Raw genomic sequence first — 16835 nt, forward strand, 5'->3', positions numbered from 1 at the left:
AAATGATTCAAACGAAAGAATTCCTTGCACCAGGAAGAGTAAATACGTACAAATGTCTAAGAATTAATACAAGTGCCGATTGCAAAATGGAAAGTGAACGTGCTCAGAAAATCGAAATGAAGATGTACATTTTGACCGGCCGCCATTTTACACAGGGTAATTTTAGAGGATCGAGACTTGTTCCGTGTTCTTTTATTTCTCAACAGCTTTATTTGACCATATTTGCCATTTGAAAATTTTGAGTAGGACCCCGTCTGGAACCTTGTGGAGGACCCTGGGACAAACATTTTTACTTTCAATCATTGTACTTTTGAAAAGATGACACACATCTTTTTCTTTTCTGACATCTGTCTTACCGTTTCAGTTTTTTTTTTCTTTCTTTGGAGGGTGGCCATAGACTCTACAATGACGTTTTTGCTGACAGTTTGACCGGCCGCCATTTTGCACAGGGTAAATTTAGAGAGTTGGGACTTGTTCGTCTTCTTTCATTTCCCAAGAAGTTTCGAACGATATACTACTTGACCCCCTTACCTTTTGTAATTTTTGAGTTGGATCCCGCCTGGGACTCTGCGGGTGGCCCTGGAACAACAATGTTTGCTTTGATACATTGTACTTTTATAATGATCAAGAACGTGTTTTCCAGTTTTGGCATCTGTCTCATCGTTTGCGATTTCAAGGGGTGGAAATGGATTTTCTGGACACCCTGTATATTCATATAACTCGCACAGTATATGCATTCGGAAAATTTTTATTACAGTTTTGTAATAGGCGTCATTAGTGCTTTCGATTGGTATATAAACCATCTTCCATTTCGATATATAATCTCCCTCTCTTCCCTTGTTAGTTGTTTCTTGATTAGCATGGTGCAGCCTGCTACATTTTACTTTTGTTCCCATGGTATGCTGGTATATTTTTACGAGACAAGACGAGACAAAACGAGACAAACGAGACGAGACGAGACGAGACGGGACAGAACCTCTCGAGACGAGACACGAGACGGGACGAGCACATTTTTTCGAGACGAGACACGAGACGAGACATGCTTTGCACGAGACGAGACGAGACAGCCTGAAGTCTCGTCTCGTCTCGTCTCGTGGCAACACTATATTCTGCATAGTCTTTGCAAAGAGGGGATACTTAGATTTCAGAAAATTTAATAGTAATTATTTTCCCGACCATTCCACTTGCTTTAAGGAACTTATTTCAATTCTATAAGCAAAATTACAATTAATTACAATAGCTAACAAGACATATTTTTTTAAAAAATATCTTATATTCTTTGTTGAGTTAGAAATTTCGAATTCCTGTTCTGCATAATCTTTGCAAAAAGGGGATACTTAGATTTCAGAAAATTTAATAGTAATCATTTTCCCGACCATTTCAGTTGCTTTAAGAAACTTATTTCAATTCTATAACAAAATTACAATTAATTACAAGCACCAAAGCTTTGTGTGCAGCCCACAAACATTTGATAAAATTGTAGACGGCCATTAGACCGCGTAAATACTCGTAGTAAAATTTAACCTGGTTCGTGATTGCTAATTTAATTTTAAGGATGCTGAAATGATATAAGAAAATCAAGGAACTCAGAAACAACTGAAATTGTCGGGAAAGCAAGTACTTTTAAATTTCTGTGAAATCTAAAAATCCCTTTTTGCAAAACGGGAATTTTTGTTCTGCCTAAACATAAAATAAGATCAAAATTTTGCTACAAAATGCTGGGGGTAGGGTTATTCAGGTCTGTATCCACGGGTGTCTAGGAGGTCGGACCCCTCTAAATTTTTACTAACCCCCTAAAGTTTTCACGGTAGACTTGCAAATGAAATATAATATGGTTGGATTGGGCTCCCCTTAACTTCTACCGGTTCCCCCTGTATATATTTGGAGTGGCTACGAACCTGGGGCCATTAGGCAGGAAACGAAAACACCAAAATTAAGGCGCAGAACCCAAAATTCCTAGTTCAAACTACAAAAGACTCTTGCTCTTTTTTGTTGTTGTTGTTGTTGTTGTTGTTGTTGTTGTTGTTGTTGTTGTAATTCATATTCCACCACTTACGGTTCTCTGTATATATAATCGAAAAGTTACAGAGCATATTTAATTGTGATATCTTAATGGTTCGTGATTATATAATAATATACTTTTGTTAGACAATTCTTTAAGTCTATGAATAATGTACCTAACTCAAATAAGGAAACATTTGACCTTGTTCTAACAAACATCTCCTCCTCTTTTTGAAATTGAAGAATGTACTTTTCCACTTCTACTTTTAGATAAGAATCATCCATCATTAACATTTGAGTTATTCCTTTGTTTATAAAATTACTCTCGATATGAATATTCCTCATCACTGATTTCCAAAACTGCTATAACTTTTCCAAAACGGATTTTTATAATTTTTAAAGAAAGCTCAAGGTCATAAACTTAGATATTTTAAAAACTTCTACTGATCCCAATAACATTGTCCCTTAATTTCACAAATAATTTCATTGTGAAATATGTACCATTAAAACATGTCTCCAAATACATTTATCACTCTTGGTTTACTTACTTCTGAGGTATTTCTTGAAGCGTACCTGTCATCATTTCTTAAGAATAATTTCATTCAGTTGTATAGAAAATCTAACACGAGAAGGTCCTACAAATTGTCGCTCAAATCTGATTGCCACATAGCACATCTGATAGAGCTTCATGAGAAATGAAAATAAGCAAAATTTAAGGTGCTATGGACCAGAAGGTTAGGAGCTACGGGGCTTCAAAATTTGAATATCACAAAAATTATATCATGGAATTATGTACGTTTAAAATAAATATCTTGAAAACCCTTAAAGCAATCAAACCAAAGTTGCACAATATAATGAGAACAAAATATCCTATCGAAATCTGCAAACAGTGTTCCCATAGATGAAGCAGTGTTGCCAACTCAGCATAAAAATATTTTGTTTAAAATAGTACCATATACAAGTGTGCACAGATTTAAAATGCACTATCATCAGTAAACATAACAGTGAAATGTAGTGGTACATTGTTGCACTTTGTTCTAGCTACATGTGATGAAAATGTATAATGGAGAAGTCTGATATGTGCAACAGATGGTAATAAAGGAATCTAGGTCTCATACTAAGAATTTACTTCAAATGCATAACACCCATAGTATAACATAGCAAAATGTCAGCAGTGTCACAAAATACTGATGTATTTGAAAAACGAAACTAAGTGATACCATTTTTACGTCCTGTGAGAGCTCCGAAGCTATATAGGACGGGACGTATAGTGTATAGTCAGATTCGAACCACTATGAAAGAGAAAGGTAACAATGAAATGTAAGGTGAAAAGTACAACAGAAACATGTCCGAGGGAGGATTGGAACCCATGATTCCTAACATGTCGGTTACATTGCCTTCTAGACCATACGCCTATCCGGGCCAACTAAAAATGAAATGAGATAGGGTCTAGTAATAAAACAAGAATTTTAGGAATGATCCCAAAAATGGATCAAAAGATTGCGATCTTGACCTATAATTAGGTGTTGGGTCAGGAGCCACAAAATTTTTGAACGGCCTCTAGATAAATCGAGTTTCCGTATATTTTCCGTTTCCGAATAAGCACATCATACTGAGTTAAGTGGTAGTTTTGGTTTGGCTGCACTATATGTAGTTCTCAAAATATAGGGCGTACAAGAAAATACTTGATTGAATGAAATGTATTGGATTCTTTGGGTCAGGGGTCACAAAATTTTTGAATGGACCCTAAATCGATATTTCATATTTTTTACGGAATAAGCACATCATACTAAGTGGTAGTTTTGGTTTGGATACACTATATCTAGTTCTTCAGATATAAGACGTACAAGAAAACGTTTGATTGAATGAAGTATATTGTTTTTTTTTTTTTTTTTTGGATCAGGGGCCACAAAAATTTTGAATGGCCCCAAAATCGAGATTTCATATTTTTATACGGAATAAGGACATCATAGTGAGTTAAGTGGTAGTTTTGGTTTGGCTACAGTATATGTAGTTCTCCAGATATAAGGCGTAAAAGAAAATATTTGATTGAATGAAATATATTGGATTTTTTTTTTTTTTTTTTTTTGGGATCAGGGATCACAAAAATTTTGACAACAAAAGCTTAACAAAAGCTTGGCTACACACAAGCAGAAACCATTCAATCGGATCGGTTTCATTCAATTTTGAATGAGAATTTGGGAATGAGGAGAGTGTCCGCGAAATTTGATTTGGGCTTTCATCGCCAAATACAACATTCCTGCGCGTCATCAGGCTCGCCTACTCACCCGACATGGCTCCGTCTGACTTTTGTTATTTCCTAAGCTGAAATTGCCATTAAAAGGCACCAGATTTGAGTCAAGAGAAGATATCATGTGGAATGCGACGGCACAGTTGCTCATCATTCCAAAAATTGCGTTGCAGAAGTGTTTCCAACAATGGCGGCGGCGCGGGAAAAGAGTATGCATTACCAATTAGACTACTTAGAAGGTGATTAGTATTTCGGATTTCCAAATCAATAAATGTATTTTTGCCAACCAAAGGTTCAATACTTTCTGAATACACCTTATATATATATATATATATATATATATATATATATATATATATATAGTAAGAGTATGCATTCACGGTAGTTTCATGAAAAAAATGTCGTTAGGATCTGATGATAGTCTTCGGAGTTAAATCATGAAATTTTCAATGATTGACAGGGTTACTATTGTAATTAACCCATTTCATTAACGTGTATGTGTACATGTATACATATAACTTCAACATAGATGTATCGGTTTTGATTGTTCTTTTTTAGTGTCAAAGAGTATACTTTCTCGCAGTTTTTGTATAAATTTTATCAGAATCTGATGACAGAGTTGACAGTTAAACCATGAAACTCCTCTGCAGTTGATAGTGTTAATACCATGTGTATATTCACGTATAATTCCGTAACGTGTGAACCAATTTTAAAATGTGTATATTTGGACACGCATGTTTCGTATGGAGACCCCTTTTTATAAGAAGGTAGTGTCCTATCGTTAGTTTAGGCATCTAACTATACTAATGGAGTATTTAAAAAGGTGGAAAAAAATATTTTAAAGAGAAGAACCGACTTCAAGAACGCACCAAAAAGCAGAAAATTGGCACTTAAAAAAAAAAATAAAGCAATATTAACCGACTGCAACCAAACCGCTTAAAACCAGAAAATAATTCATTACTATTATATTTTTAAAATTTTTGAAGTCTGTGTGCCAAACCCAACAAATTAGTGCTTCATAAAATTTCCATCCTAATATTATATTAAACACTAATTTGTTTGACTTGGCAACAGATCTCAAAAATCGTTATAAATAATAATAATGCCTTATTTCTGGTTTTAAGCACATTATTATTATTATTATTATTATTATTATTATTATTATTATTATTATTATTATTATTATTATTATTATTTTCTACTTTTTATTTCTTTTGTTGAAGTATGTTATTTTTTTGGTTATTAAGTTAGAAATAAACCAGATACACAGAAAATCTGCTATCACATATTTAGACAAAACTAAATATAACTGTAAGAAGTAAGGTAAATATACATATAGAATAAATAATTTGCACAAGATACTGTTTTATATAATTTCTTTTTTTTTTTTTAATAATTTTCCAATTTTTTGTTTTCATGTTTTGCTTCTCATATCTTTGGTTTTAATTTTTAAATGTATTATGTTTAATTTTATTTTATTTCTATGTGGATAGACATGTGTACGAGCAAATTGACTTTTATATCATTATATTATAAACTTGTAAAATTATATTAAGGTTTCAAGAATATTCATACAAGTTGGGTTGCAAATGATAAAGTAACCTAATCATTTTTAAACATATTTTCGAAGCATTTCAACTGTCCAAATACCTTTAATTTCTTCCCTTTTATGATCGCATAGGCTATATATACAATTGTGATTTCAGTTTCCCTCTGGGGACTTTCAATACAACATAGGTGGGAAGTAGCGTAAACAGAAACGCTCACAGGTTTTTCCAAGAGAAAAGGGTAGCAAAAGACCGACATACAATCAAAATTGCGACTATACACACGTTCATGCATAAAATTCTTTATGTAAAACAATTATCATTGACTCACATGGTATACCGTTAAGTTAATAACATGTATTAATATGTATTAATACTGTAGTAAATGTATTAATACTGTAGTGAGTGAATTAGCAAATTTGGCATGGTTTGGCATGTATTTCGAAGAAGCTTATCCCTTTCCACAATCAAAATGCAAGGCAATTTCCTTCTCTTGTCTGCTGTTTTGGGCTCCCATGACTGCAAACACTCTAGTACAGGGATGTGTGCACCAAAGAAAAACAGCGTTCTGTCATCCATTTTTTGTGATCTGAAGGTGTATCCGGAGCGGAAATTCATCCAAGACTTTCAGCAGAATACAGGAATAATGTGTTACAGTAGTGAAGTGTTTACCAGTGGAATGAACAGTTCAAAAGTGATCGAACGAGTGTGAAGGATAAAGAAAGGCCGCGACGTCAAGCTACAACAACAACTGATGATATTATTTTGACCGAGTTCGTGTCTTGATTCTGAATAACAGATGAGTGACTGTTGATGAAGTGGCAAACCATATGCAGATTAGTCACGGTTCTGCATATGACATGCATGAAACTATGTGAGAATCTGTCAGTACCTACTGGACCGTTATGCTAATGAAGGTGAAGCGTTTCTCGGGTGAATCATCATTGGAGGTGAAACTTGTATTCATCAATTTGAACTAGAGAGCAAATGCTAGAGCATGGAATGGAAGAACCTAGAATATTCCGTCAAGAAGAAATTCAAGAGTCAATCTTCTGAAAGGAAAGTGATGCTCACAATGTTTTGGAACTCAGAAGTTACCTAGAAAAAGGGTCAACAATAAACAGGAAAAGGCACAGTGATTTGTTGGCAAGCAAGTTAAAGCTTGCAATTCGTAATAAACTCAGGAGCCTATTGTCAGAAGGTTTTCTTGTGTTGAATGACAATGTGCGTCCACATATCGCCATCCACACCGCTCAATCTCTTCAGACGCTGTGTCGAGGTCTTGTAGCATTCTGCATACAGTCCTGATGTCGCTCCGTCGGATTACTATCTGTTTGGTCCATTTAAAGATTCTCGTAGAAGCCATCAATTTAGCTCCGATCAACAGGTGAAGAAAGTGGTACATTCGTGGTTTGCTGAGCAACCAAAATCTTTTAATATAAACATTGTACTCTTGTGGTTATAAATAATAAAAATTGCAGATATTTATTGTTTTATCCTTATATATACAACAAGCAGTTTCCCAGTTATTAATGATTATTTTGCTGAAAAAAATACAATGTCGAATTCAAGTCAGTCACACATTGACGATTCAATTTTCTCAATTCAGCGTCTATGAAATATGTCATACATCCACTATGTCTGTGAAATTAATATCATTATTGCTCTGTAAGACTTCTGAATAAATTTACAGCAAATTATTGGCAGTCCTGCTGTTATACCACCATTATTAAATTAAAATAGAAATCTTTAAGTTTAACGTCCCACGATTATGCCGGTTAGGCTAAAAGAAACGGTGATAATGTGAGATGAGTGAAAATGGTGGAATGAAGAAAGTGGGAGGAAAAGGGAGAGCCTCGAGAAAACCACTAGCACGGTGTTTGTGCACCACAAAGTCCACATGACGAGAGCTGGGATCGAACCAGGTACCCCAAGCACCGGAGTTGAACGCTCTACCACTGAGCCACCGAGCATCCTAGTTATTAAATCAAGTGATAATTGACACTGTGAATGTAGTTATGTTAAAATAAACAATGCTCGATTTGTGTTATTATTATTCGTTATTTTAATGTAAACTAGTATTATTTTAATATATAAGAGGGTCATTCAGGGGAAAGAACGTTGTCTAGTGAAACACAAATGACAAAAGATATGTGCAAAAGATTTATGATACAGAAACTCCTCATATCACTTTTCGTTTCACACATTAATAGCGTGATACAAATTTTTCTACGCTGTTATTGTACTATGTTATCATCAATGTATTCAAACAATGAGTTCACCAGCAGGATGAATCTTCCGAACAGAGTTAATTTCCGAAACAAGTGGAAATCAAGAACTCTCTGTCTAACTCACAGAATTCTAAATTTTTTCATACATGTTCTGGGCTCACGTTCCTATTTATGTCTGTATCGTCTCGCAGCTTGGCTCAAATTGAGTGGTCGCTGGTGAAGTACATTATAGTCACATTTCTTCTTTTCAGAAAACATCACTCTGCTGGTGAATTCCTAAACGATTGGAATACGTTGACTACAACAAAGCAATGGCGTAAGCAGTACTTTATCAAGAAGTATTCAAGCACATTCTCATATTCTTTCAGAACACACCTAAGTTTTGTATGTATATATATCACAATAAAGAAAATGTGTATTTCCTCATATGAGATGAGGTTAAAACTTCGTAACCTAGGTCCTATTCTGCAGCAGCGTCCAATATATTTAAAATTGGTATCACGCTATAAGTGTTTGAGAATGTATGACAAATTTGTTGCGAAATACAGCAGATCCTGTATGAACCACAAATTGTTTACACGCACATCATTTATGATTTGAATTTCATAGCAAAACGTTCCTTTTTCCTCGACGCCCCTTGACTTTAACAATAAGAATATTAGTTGTATTGTACAGTGATGTGATTTAACAATGTCACAACGACAACACGGTTCACAGGAGTTTGTTGTAATTTATACAAATTTCTTCATGTATGGCTTCAGACATTAGAATGGTCTTTATTGGCTATATACTTAATTTGAATGTACTTCATTGAAATTAACGAAAACAAAAAGAAGGTATCACTGCTTTATTGAACACATTTTTTAATGGGGTAGGTCAATCTAATATCAATTAGTGATATGGGAAAGCAAGTAAAACCAATAAGACATAAATTCCATGGAATGTATATTTATTGACTTAAGTATACAATATATACACAAACAAAACTTTATATCATATACATATTACTTAGGAACATTATACACAGGTAATTAAATATGGAAGGTACTTATTATACATAAATATAAAAACTACATTATTGTATACTTATCAATTCTGTGTATAAAGGCACACATTCAAATATGTAATTATTTTTCAAAAGACAAAGCATGATCCTGAAATATAATTTTATTAAAATATAGCATTTGTAGAAACAAGTATTATATCGCATTAAAATATATTTTAGAAAAATAAACATTTCAAATTTCACACAATTACAGGATAAATAGTTGCAACATCATGATATAAAAATATACCTTTTCGATGTTTTATTCCGTTGAGAATAGATTCTTAAGAAAATAGTTTTTTATCTAGGATATTTTATTAAAATACTTGCAATATTATTGACATTATATTAAAATTTTAATTTAAAAAAACTTTTAATAGGAATGTAAAATTATCTGTGGTTGAATAGTTGTCTATTTTACCAGAAATAACAAATTATGTATCACATTTGCTGTCATTATGGAATATCATGTACACTTATATCCAAAATTATTGTCGCATGTCTATAAATATAATGTTGTAGGAATATAATGTTCTAGGAATATAATTTGATAACGAATTCCCCCCGTATTTTTTATAATGTTAGCATGTGTATAATCAGCAAAGACATGTATGTGGCAAATTTAATGTCAAAAGAGCAGTAAATAAGAACAATTAAAATAAAAGAAAACTTTCTTGTCCATTTAGCAACATTTTGTTTTACTCATTCTAATTTTCGTATTTATAATTCTTTTCCTATGAAATTTACCACAAATATATATTTCCCGATTATACACATAGTATTAGTATTAAAAGTACCCTGCAAAATCATTATATCAAATTATATTCTTACAAAAAGACAGTTATAGATATGCGACAATCATTTTGGACATGAGGGTACATTTAACAATTTACTGTTGTATGGAATTTCTTCTTCGTCATTGAACATAAAATGAATTTGAATATCAGTTAATTACTGTATTAGTTCTATCTTTAATCACATTCCTAGAACACAAAATAAAATATTTGATTCTATCTTTTTATTTGGTACAATATTGTCTCTCTACAAAGACCATTAATATTACGTCTCACATAGAGGCACATATCTAGTGTATTATGGACCCGAAAAACTTGGTGATTAATTAGAGCATTATCCCGAAATATTTTGCAACTTTTCCCGGGATCATAACACCGTAATTATCCGTCTCTTAGCAAAGTAAAAGGAAGAAGATGTAAGCAAAATTTGTTAAGTTTTCTGATGTTGAGTTTTTGACATATCACTTTTGCGTGGCTATGGCTTCGTAACTATCCATGTATTTTGAAAACACAGTAAATTATTTCGTTTTATTTTGATGTAAAGAATTTATGAGTAGGTAGTAAGTTTGTTGACTTCATTCTCAAACACCCAGGGTATATGTATAGGCCATACATATCATGTAAGGCTACATCTATATAGTCACATTGAGAGTGAACGTTTCCTTCACATAAAGGATAAGGTTATAATTAAACTTAATCATAGAACGGTTTTACTTTGAAACGAACTTAAACGTATTATTTTCTGGTTTGTGTGAATAACCTTGAGTGCTCCATAAACCAGGAACTTTGGTTATGTTAAATTACAAGTTTATAATAATTTTATAGCAAATCTACTGTAATAATCGAACAAAAGTACCACTGAAATTTTTTACCCTTTTCCAAGTCACCTACCCTGTTACTTTTAATCTTGAAATTTTAATGAACGCAAGGTGTTTAAAAGATATATATATATAAAATTTCACAAATAATACACAGTATTTATTAAAATTTCAAGGCTTATAATAATAATTACATGGATGACATCAGGGTAAGTTTTGTTGCCCAACTCGATAAGTAAGTAAAGAATAATTTTGAAGAATTCTTCATATAAAGTTGGTATTATTTTACATCATCTGTAAATTTGAAATTGTTGCCCTCTTAGAAGCTTGTGGAACTATAAGAAATTTTATTTTATTTTTAAAAAATATTGTAATAAAATTGTTTTTACAAAATATATGTAGCTTTACTTTTTCTTTGTTTTTATTATGTGTATATTGCCCTTTAATTATACTGGTTTAATTGTAAAGTATTAGAAGAAAAGAATAGAAAAACTACTTCAACACTTGCGTATTTCAATTTTGAGCTTCCTCGTAGGGCAGATGTCTTCAGAAGCTGTCTAGAAATTTAGCTTCACTGTTATAATCAAATCTTGATTTGAATTAGTTTTGTTAACATTATTCGAATATCGCTATTCGTATAACTATTTGAAAAGTCATTATACGAGTAATTATGATTATAATTTTGTACTGTTATTGGAAAATTCAAGTTTTCGAATATTCGTTTTCAATTTGTTATTTAAATAATTATACGTTATCTGAATAATTGTTCGACAATGATTGGTTATTTGAATAACTTTCGGCGGTTATTTGAATAATTGTTTGAATAATTATTAGTTATTTCAATAATTGTTCGAATAATTATTAGTTATTTGAATAATTGTTCGAATAAGTATTGTTTATTTGAATAATTATTCGAATAATTGTTGTTTATTTGAATAATTATTCGAATAATTATTAGTTATTTGAATAATTGTTCGAATAGTTATTAGTTATTTGCATAATTGTTCGAATAATTATAAGTTATTTGAATAATTTTTCGAATAATTATTGGTTATTTGAATAATTGTTCGCAAATTCGTTATCGGAATAAATTTTCTAATAATTAACCATTATTTAAATAATTAATCGTTATTTGAATAAATATTTGTTATCCGTATAATTATTCGAATAATTATTTAAATAATTATTCAATTAATGAATATTCAAATAGCCCATTATTCGGATTTTAAGAGGACCAATTTGAATTAATTTCATTTGTTATTTGTATTTAACTCGGGATTGGAACTTGAGCAATAAATGTGCACATGAGGTCTGTTCGTTACACTGACATTAGTAGTGTTTAAGATGTTTTTTAAAACACACAAAAAATATCTAGTTATTCACTGATGTCAATCAATTTCAACACTAATTAAAAATATATTTATTACTAATTTATTCACAAGGCACTTATTCATAAGTATTAACTTATCACATTAATTATTGTATTATTTTATTTCCATTTTCATGAGTTGAAAACAAAAATGCTTCTCGAATAGTCTTGTATAGGACGCATTTAGAATTGCGCACCAGGCGAGACAGAGATCTCCCTGTTGAAACAGATTCACCTATATGTATTTAATACAAAATATTTTGTAAGATGAATATAAAATATTTCTGGGATTACTTTTGCTTCTAATGTGGCAATTACAGTCAATGAACACATGACATGTGTAACACACATGTAATGAAAATTTGTTTATTCAAATAATTTATTCGTCCGAACTATTTACCTTTTTATTGTCTGAACACGTTATATATATATACCATTATTTAACTATTTTTTTTTAAAAAAAAATAAGTTTTCGAATACTTGTCCTTTTCTTGAATATAACAACTCCAATTGTATTTCGAATAATAAACATTTTACAAATACAAAATTGTTTGAACAAATATTTGAACAAAAATTTAAAATATGTAATTATTTGAATTTTAGTATAGCTATATAACAACCACCATATTAAAAAAATAGATGTTAGGTCTGTTGAGTCAATGCGTACAAAGATTAAGATTTGAATCTCAAAAGAGCAGTCTTTACTCCCAATACCGTTCTTTAAAAATAGTGGTAATAATTATTTTTAAGCGACATATTTGTTTTTTTTTTCATTGATAATTAATTTATGGACAGATTACAAGTATCTTATTGTAGATGATCTTGTTTCATTTTAAATGTTCCTAGTGCTAAAATATAGTATTTACATGTATTCTGAGATCTTAAAATAGGTTATTTCGAGCAACACATTTTTTAAAAATAATAAAATCTGTCCATTAAATTACTTCGTTAGTAATAATTTTAAAAACTTGTAAGTAATGGGCGGAAGTTGATGAAATCTCATATTTTTTTTCTGATATAGTGGACACAATGCCCACCAAATAGACATATTATCACACTTTGTTCTGAAACAAACAAAAAAATCATAATTTTAAAATACATATTTTTACATATTTTGTCAATTTTCAATTTTTGGGTCATTTTTTTCGATTTTAGGCCATACTTTTGTCGTTTTTCCTAAGCTTCAGTGATTTTTCGTTATTTTTGGTATGTTTTAGTATATTTTACTATTTTTGTTATTCTTTTAATTTTGGCAATATGTTCGATACTTTTAATTTTCTTACAAAATGGCAATTCACCAGCAAGAGAAATAGAATTTGAACTACACATGTTAGTCTTTGTTTCTATGTAGTCAAAACAATGTTGGTGTACCGCAACCATATGTAAGGTAAGTGGAAAAACTTGAAGTTTTCATTTTCGTTAAATATTTCCAAAGTTATTTTAAAAATAATTTCTGACATTTAAGTTTGTTACCTTTTCAACGGTCTCTATCTTGGCAGAAAGAGACAGCGTGTCTAGGAAGCCCCCTCCCCCGAATATGTTCCTGATTTTCACTTTTCTATTTTTCACATAGGCTATAATTTGCTAATTTTAAACAATAATTACACGATTTACAAGGAGGCATTATTTCTTTATCTTGACAGTAACGTGTATAATATGGAAACACACAGGGCAGGATTTAGAGGGGTATGCACCGGTGCACGTTCGTTGTAAATATGTACTATGTAAAATGAGAATTTAGCAGTGAAAATAGCAACACTTTTCGAAACTTTCTGCCGTCATGTTTCCGTTTGGGGCTTAAAAAAGAAAGCAGTTTTGCAAAAGCGATTCTTTAAGTCGATTTTCTGAAGATTCAAGGGAAAGGATTCATCAAGTAAAACAATATTCCTCATTTACACCACACATATGCCTAACGGCATTTAAAAAAATCGAATTTATTTCAAATGTAGTTGTAGGTATTGATGCACCCCCTTTTAGAAAATCCTGGATCCGGCCCTGGAAAACACTCCATGCTACATAGTAGGCCAAGATGCAGAAAATGAGAGAATTTTACGCTGAATAATTTGTTGTATTTGTTTTGATCATTAAGCTGTTTAAATTTATATTTTATTTGGTTATTTTCATTTAAAATTAAACTTAAATACTTTAACTGAGCAAGCTGCCTTATTTATTCTGATATCTTGGACACGATGCCTATCATTTACTATGTTTGCTGTATTCTTCTAAAGATACAGCTACAAATTTTCATCGTTATTTTCATAATTCCTAGGCCATTTTTCACAATTTTTAGGTCATTTTCCCATATTTTTTTAAAGGTAAAATATCTATACATTTTAGATCATGAACTTCCACCCCCTACCTATGAGTCATTTGTGAAGTTTAATATGTGTAATAATGTTATTTTCATTTGTAGCACAACAAAGCTAGTACAACATGTTTATTTTTGCTTTCTGTGGCACCATATTCTAAGGACCTTCTTTATAATCACTGACGATGTCATTAGAACGAATATCGCGAATAAAAGTGAAATTTCAGCAAGAATACGAGGAGTACTGAGCCTTATGTAATGCTCAAGTCTCCTTACAGAAAGCTGAAAATTTTCACCGTTCTTATTCTAGTGAACTCATATAAGTAAATGCTTTTCGAAAATAAAGTTTGGACGCAAAAGTGAGATCCAAGTGTTTCACTCCATGCTTTCTCTTGAAGTCTCAACACTGAACTAGATTACCAAAACTATTCGTTGAAATGGAAGAAAACATTTATCGCTTTGCTATTAATCAACTTTAAGGCCCTTCTTCCATATTCATAAATTTCTTGAATGTGAGCCTATTTTGTCCTGACAAGGTCGTGCTAATATAATATCCTATACTTTTGCTATATCAAAGAACACTCGCTAATTTCTATTTATAGTAGTTGTTCAAGATCATACAAAAAAGAACTTTCTTTGTGAATATAATCTTCTTTACATACATCGCGATTCTCATTTGCTGTTCTGACTGGGTCAGTGAACCCTGCTACACATCATCCCTGCTTCTACGCTGGTGAGTTGTCCAAAATAAGGATATCCAGATTTGGCCTCTGCTGGGGAATGCGGAGTCAAGTTGCTAGTTCCGTAATGACTGGATCCACTAGCAAATAAGCTGTAAGAGATATAAAGATTAAATAGATTGATTTATTATTGAAAATATTTTTGTTGATAGATGTCAGAGTAATACAAGAAAATAATTTGAATAAAAGTTCTCGTCTTTTTTTTAAAAAAAAATGATTATACATGTAGTAGAAAGAATATTATTTTAAAAAACGATTTTAATAAATTTCCGTAGACTCATTAAACACTGTCTGAAACCATAATTACACACTGAATTAAATTCCACTTTTCACAGGTGTTAACCTATAATGCAATACTGTAATTATATTTTGAAATTTTATCGACATTGAAATTTAATGCATGTGTAGATTCAATTATATTACTTAAATTGGATGTTTGAAGCAATGTGGAGGTATAATGTTTCCTTTTACGCTTTGCGTAGGCAGTCATGATAAAATATATATTTGATACTTTTTTTTTTCATTTCTTCAATATCAAAAATTTCACTGTTAAAGAGACGTCGCTGGTTCGTTGATTTGGAGTACATCTTTTCTTTGAACACCGAGGCTACATAAGACGTGTACCTAAACCAGGGGTTGGCAAGTAATTTTAGGTGAGGTCCGGATACTTTTGAAAATTTTTATCGAGGTCCAAATAAAAACTCATATTCCTTACTAAATTTTATTTTAATTTTCACTCACAAAATAATATGAATTCAATAGATAGGCATGATTGTATCCAAAAAATCAATGGGAGAAATTACATTTGCGGTCTTGAGCCAGACTTTTAAAGTTAGGTTTAGCTTGAAAAGCTGATGAGAAGAATGTCTTTAAGGTGGGAGGCCGTTATCTTGAACGATATTGGTTCTTCAAAAGATTAAGTTTCATAAACGTATATAGAGCCAAACATAATGGCCAGGTAAATGGCTTTCTTTTTTATTTTTTCAATTTCCATATTTTTCTGGGATGCAGTTTTATACGTTTGCAAGAAAATGTCTTCCTGCAAGTCTATTATCTCCATTTGGGGTAAATTTGAAGTTCGTCCGTCCTACCAGAAGATGCAATTCATTTTAAAAATAAACAAATAAATTCAAAGTCCTTCGTAGAGCCAGAAGGCTACTTCATATTGGAAACATAGAGAATACAAGATAAATTTTAAAATCGTAATCAAGAAGAAAATTGGGGGGTCATCTTTTCTTTCCAGAAGTCTTAAATTTATTCTGCAATAGATAAAATGTTTTTTTAGATAACCTTTGAACTTTGTTTTTTCATTGGCAGATATGGTGATATTTTCTTCAAAACATCTATGCTAGTTGCATATGTTTATCATTTTTAATTTCGGCGGGTAGGAGAGTGTAAAATTCGAGTAATTCGCATAAGGAAATCCAAGCATGTAACGAAATAATTACACGAATTCAATTCAGAAACGATGTACACTTTCATTTTTAAAAAAATACTCTTCAAACGGTACGAGATATCCTAAGCTAACATAAGTTCAATTGTCCATTCAGTTCCTTCTCAAATTACCCCATTTTTGAAGCAAAAACTGTTTGGAATTAAGATACGTCGTATGCAAATGTATATCAGGAAATTAGTCCAACCAAATACTGTAATAATATGTTAAAATAAATGAACATAACCTCTAATTTTACTACCATGATAAATTAATGGTGTCACGAACACACACGAAGT

At 31.5% G+C, this 16835-nt stretch overlaps 1 protein-coding gene across 1 annotated transcript in view; it reads right to left on the reverse strand.

Moving 5' to 3' along the window:
- Positions 1-9562: 9562 nt before the first annotated feature.
- Positions 9563-16835, reverse strand: part of LOC145668609 (protein gooseberry-like) — a 107968-nt gene continuing 100695 nt past the window's right edge. Inside the window, exon 7 of the mRNA XM_081736645.1 lies at positions 9563-15196. Within this exon, the coding sequence (XP_081592771.1) occupies positions 15058-15196 (139 nt within the window). The 3' untranslated portion in view covers positions 9563-15057. The remainder of the gene's footprint in view (positions 15197-16835) is intronic.

This window comes from Thermobia domestica, chromosome 13, assembly GCF_964235325.1.
Source record: "Thermobia domestica chromosome 13, izTheDome1.hap1.1, whole genome shotgun sequence".
NCBI lineage: Eukaryota > Metazoa > Arthropoda > Insecta > Zygentoma > Lepismatidae > Thermobia > Thermobia domestica.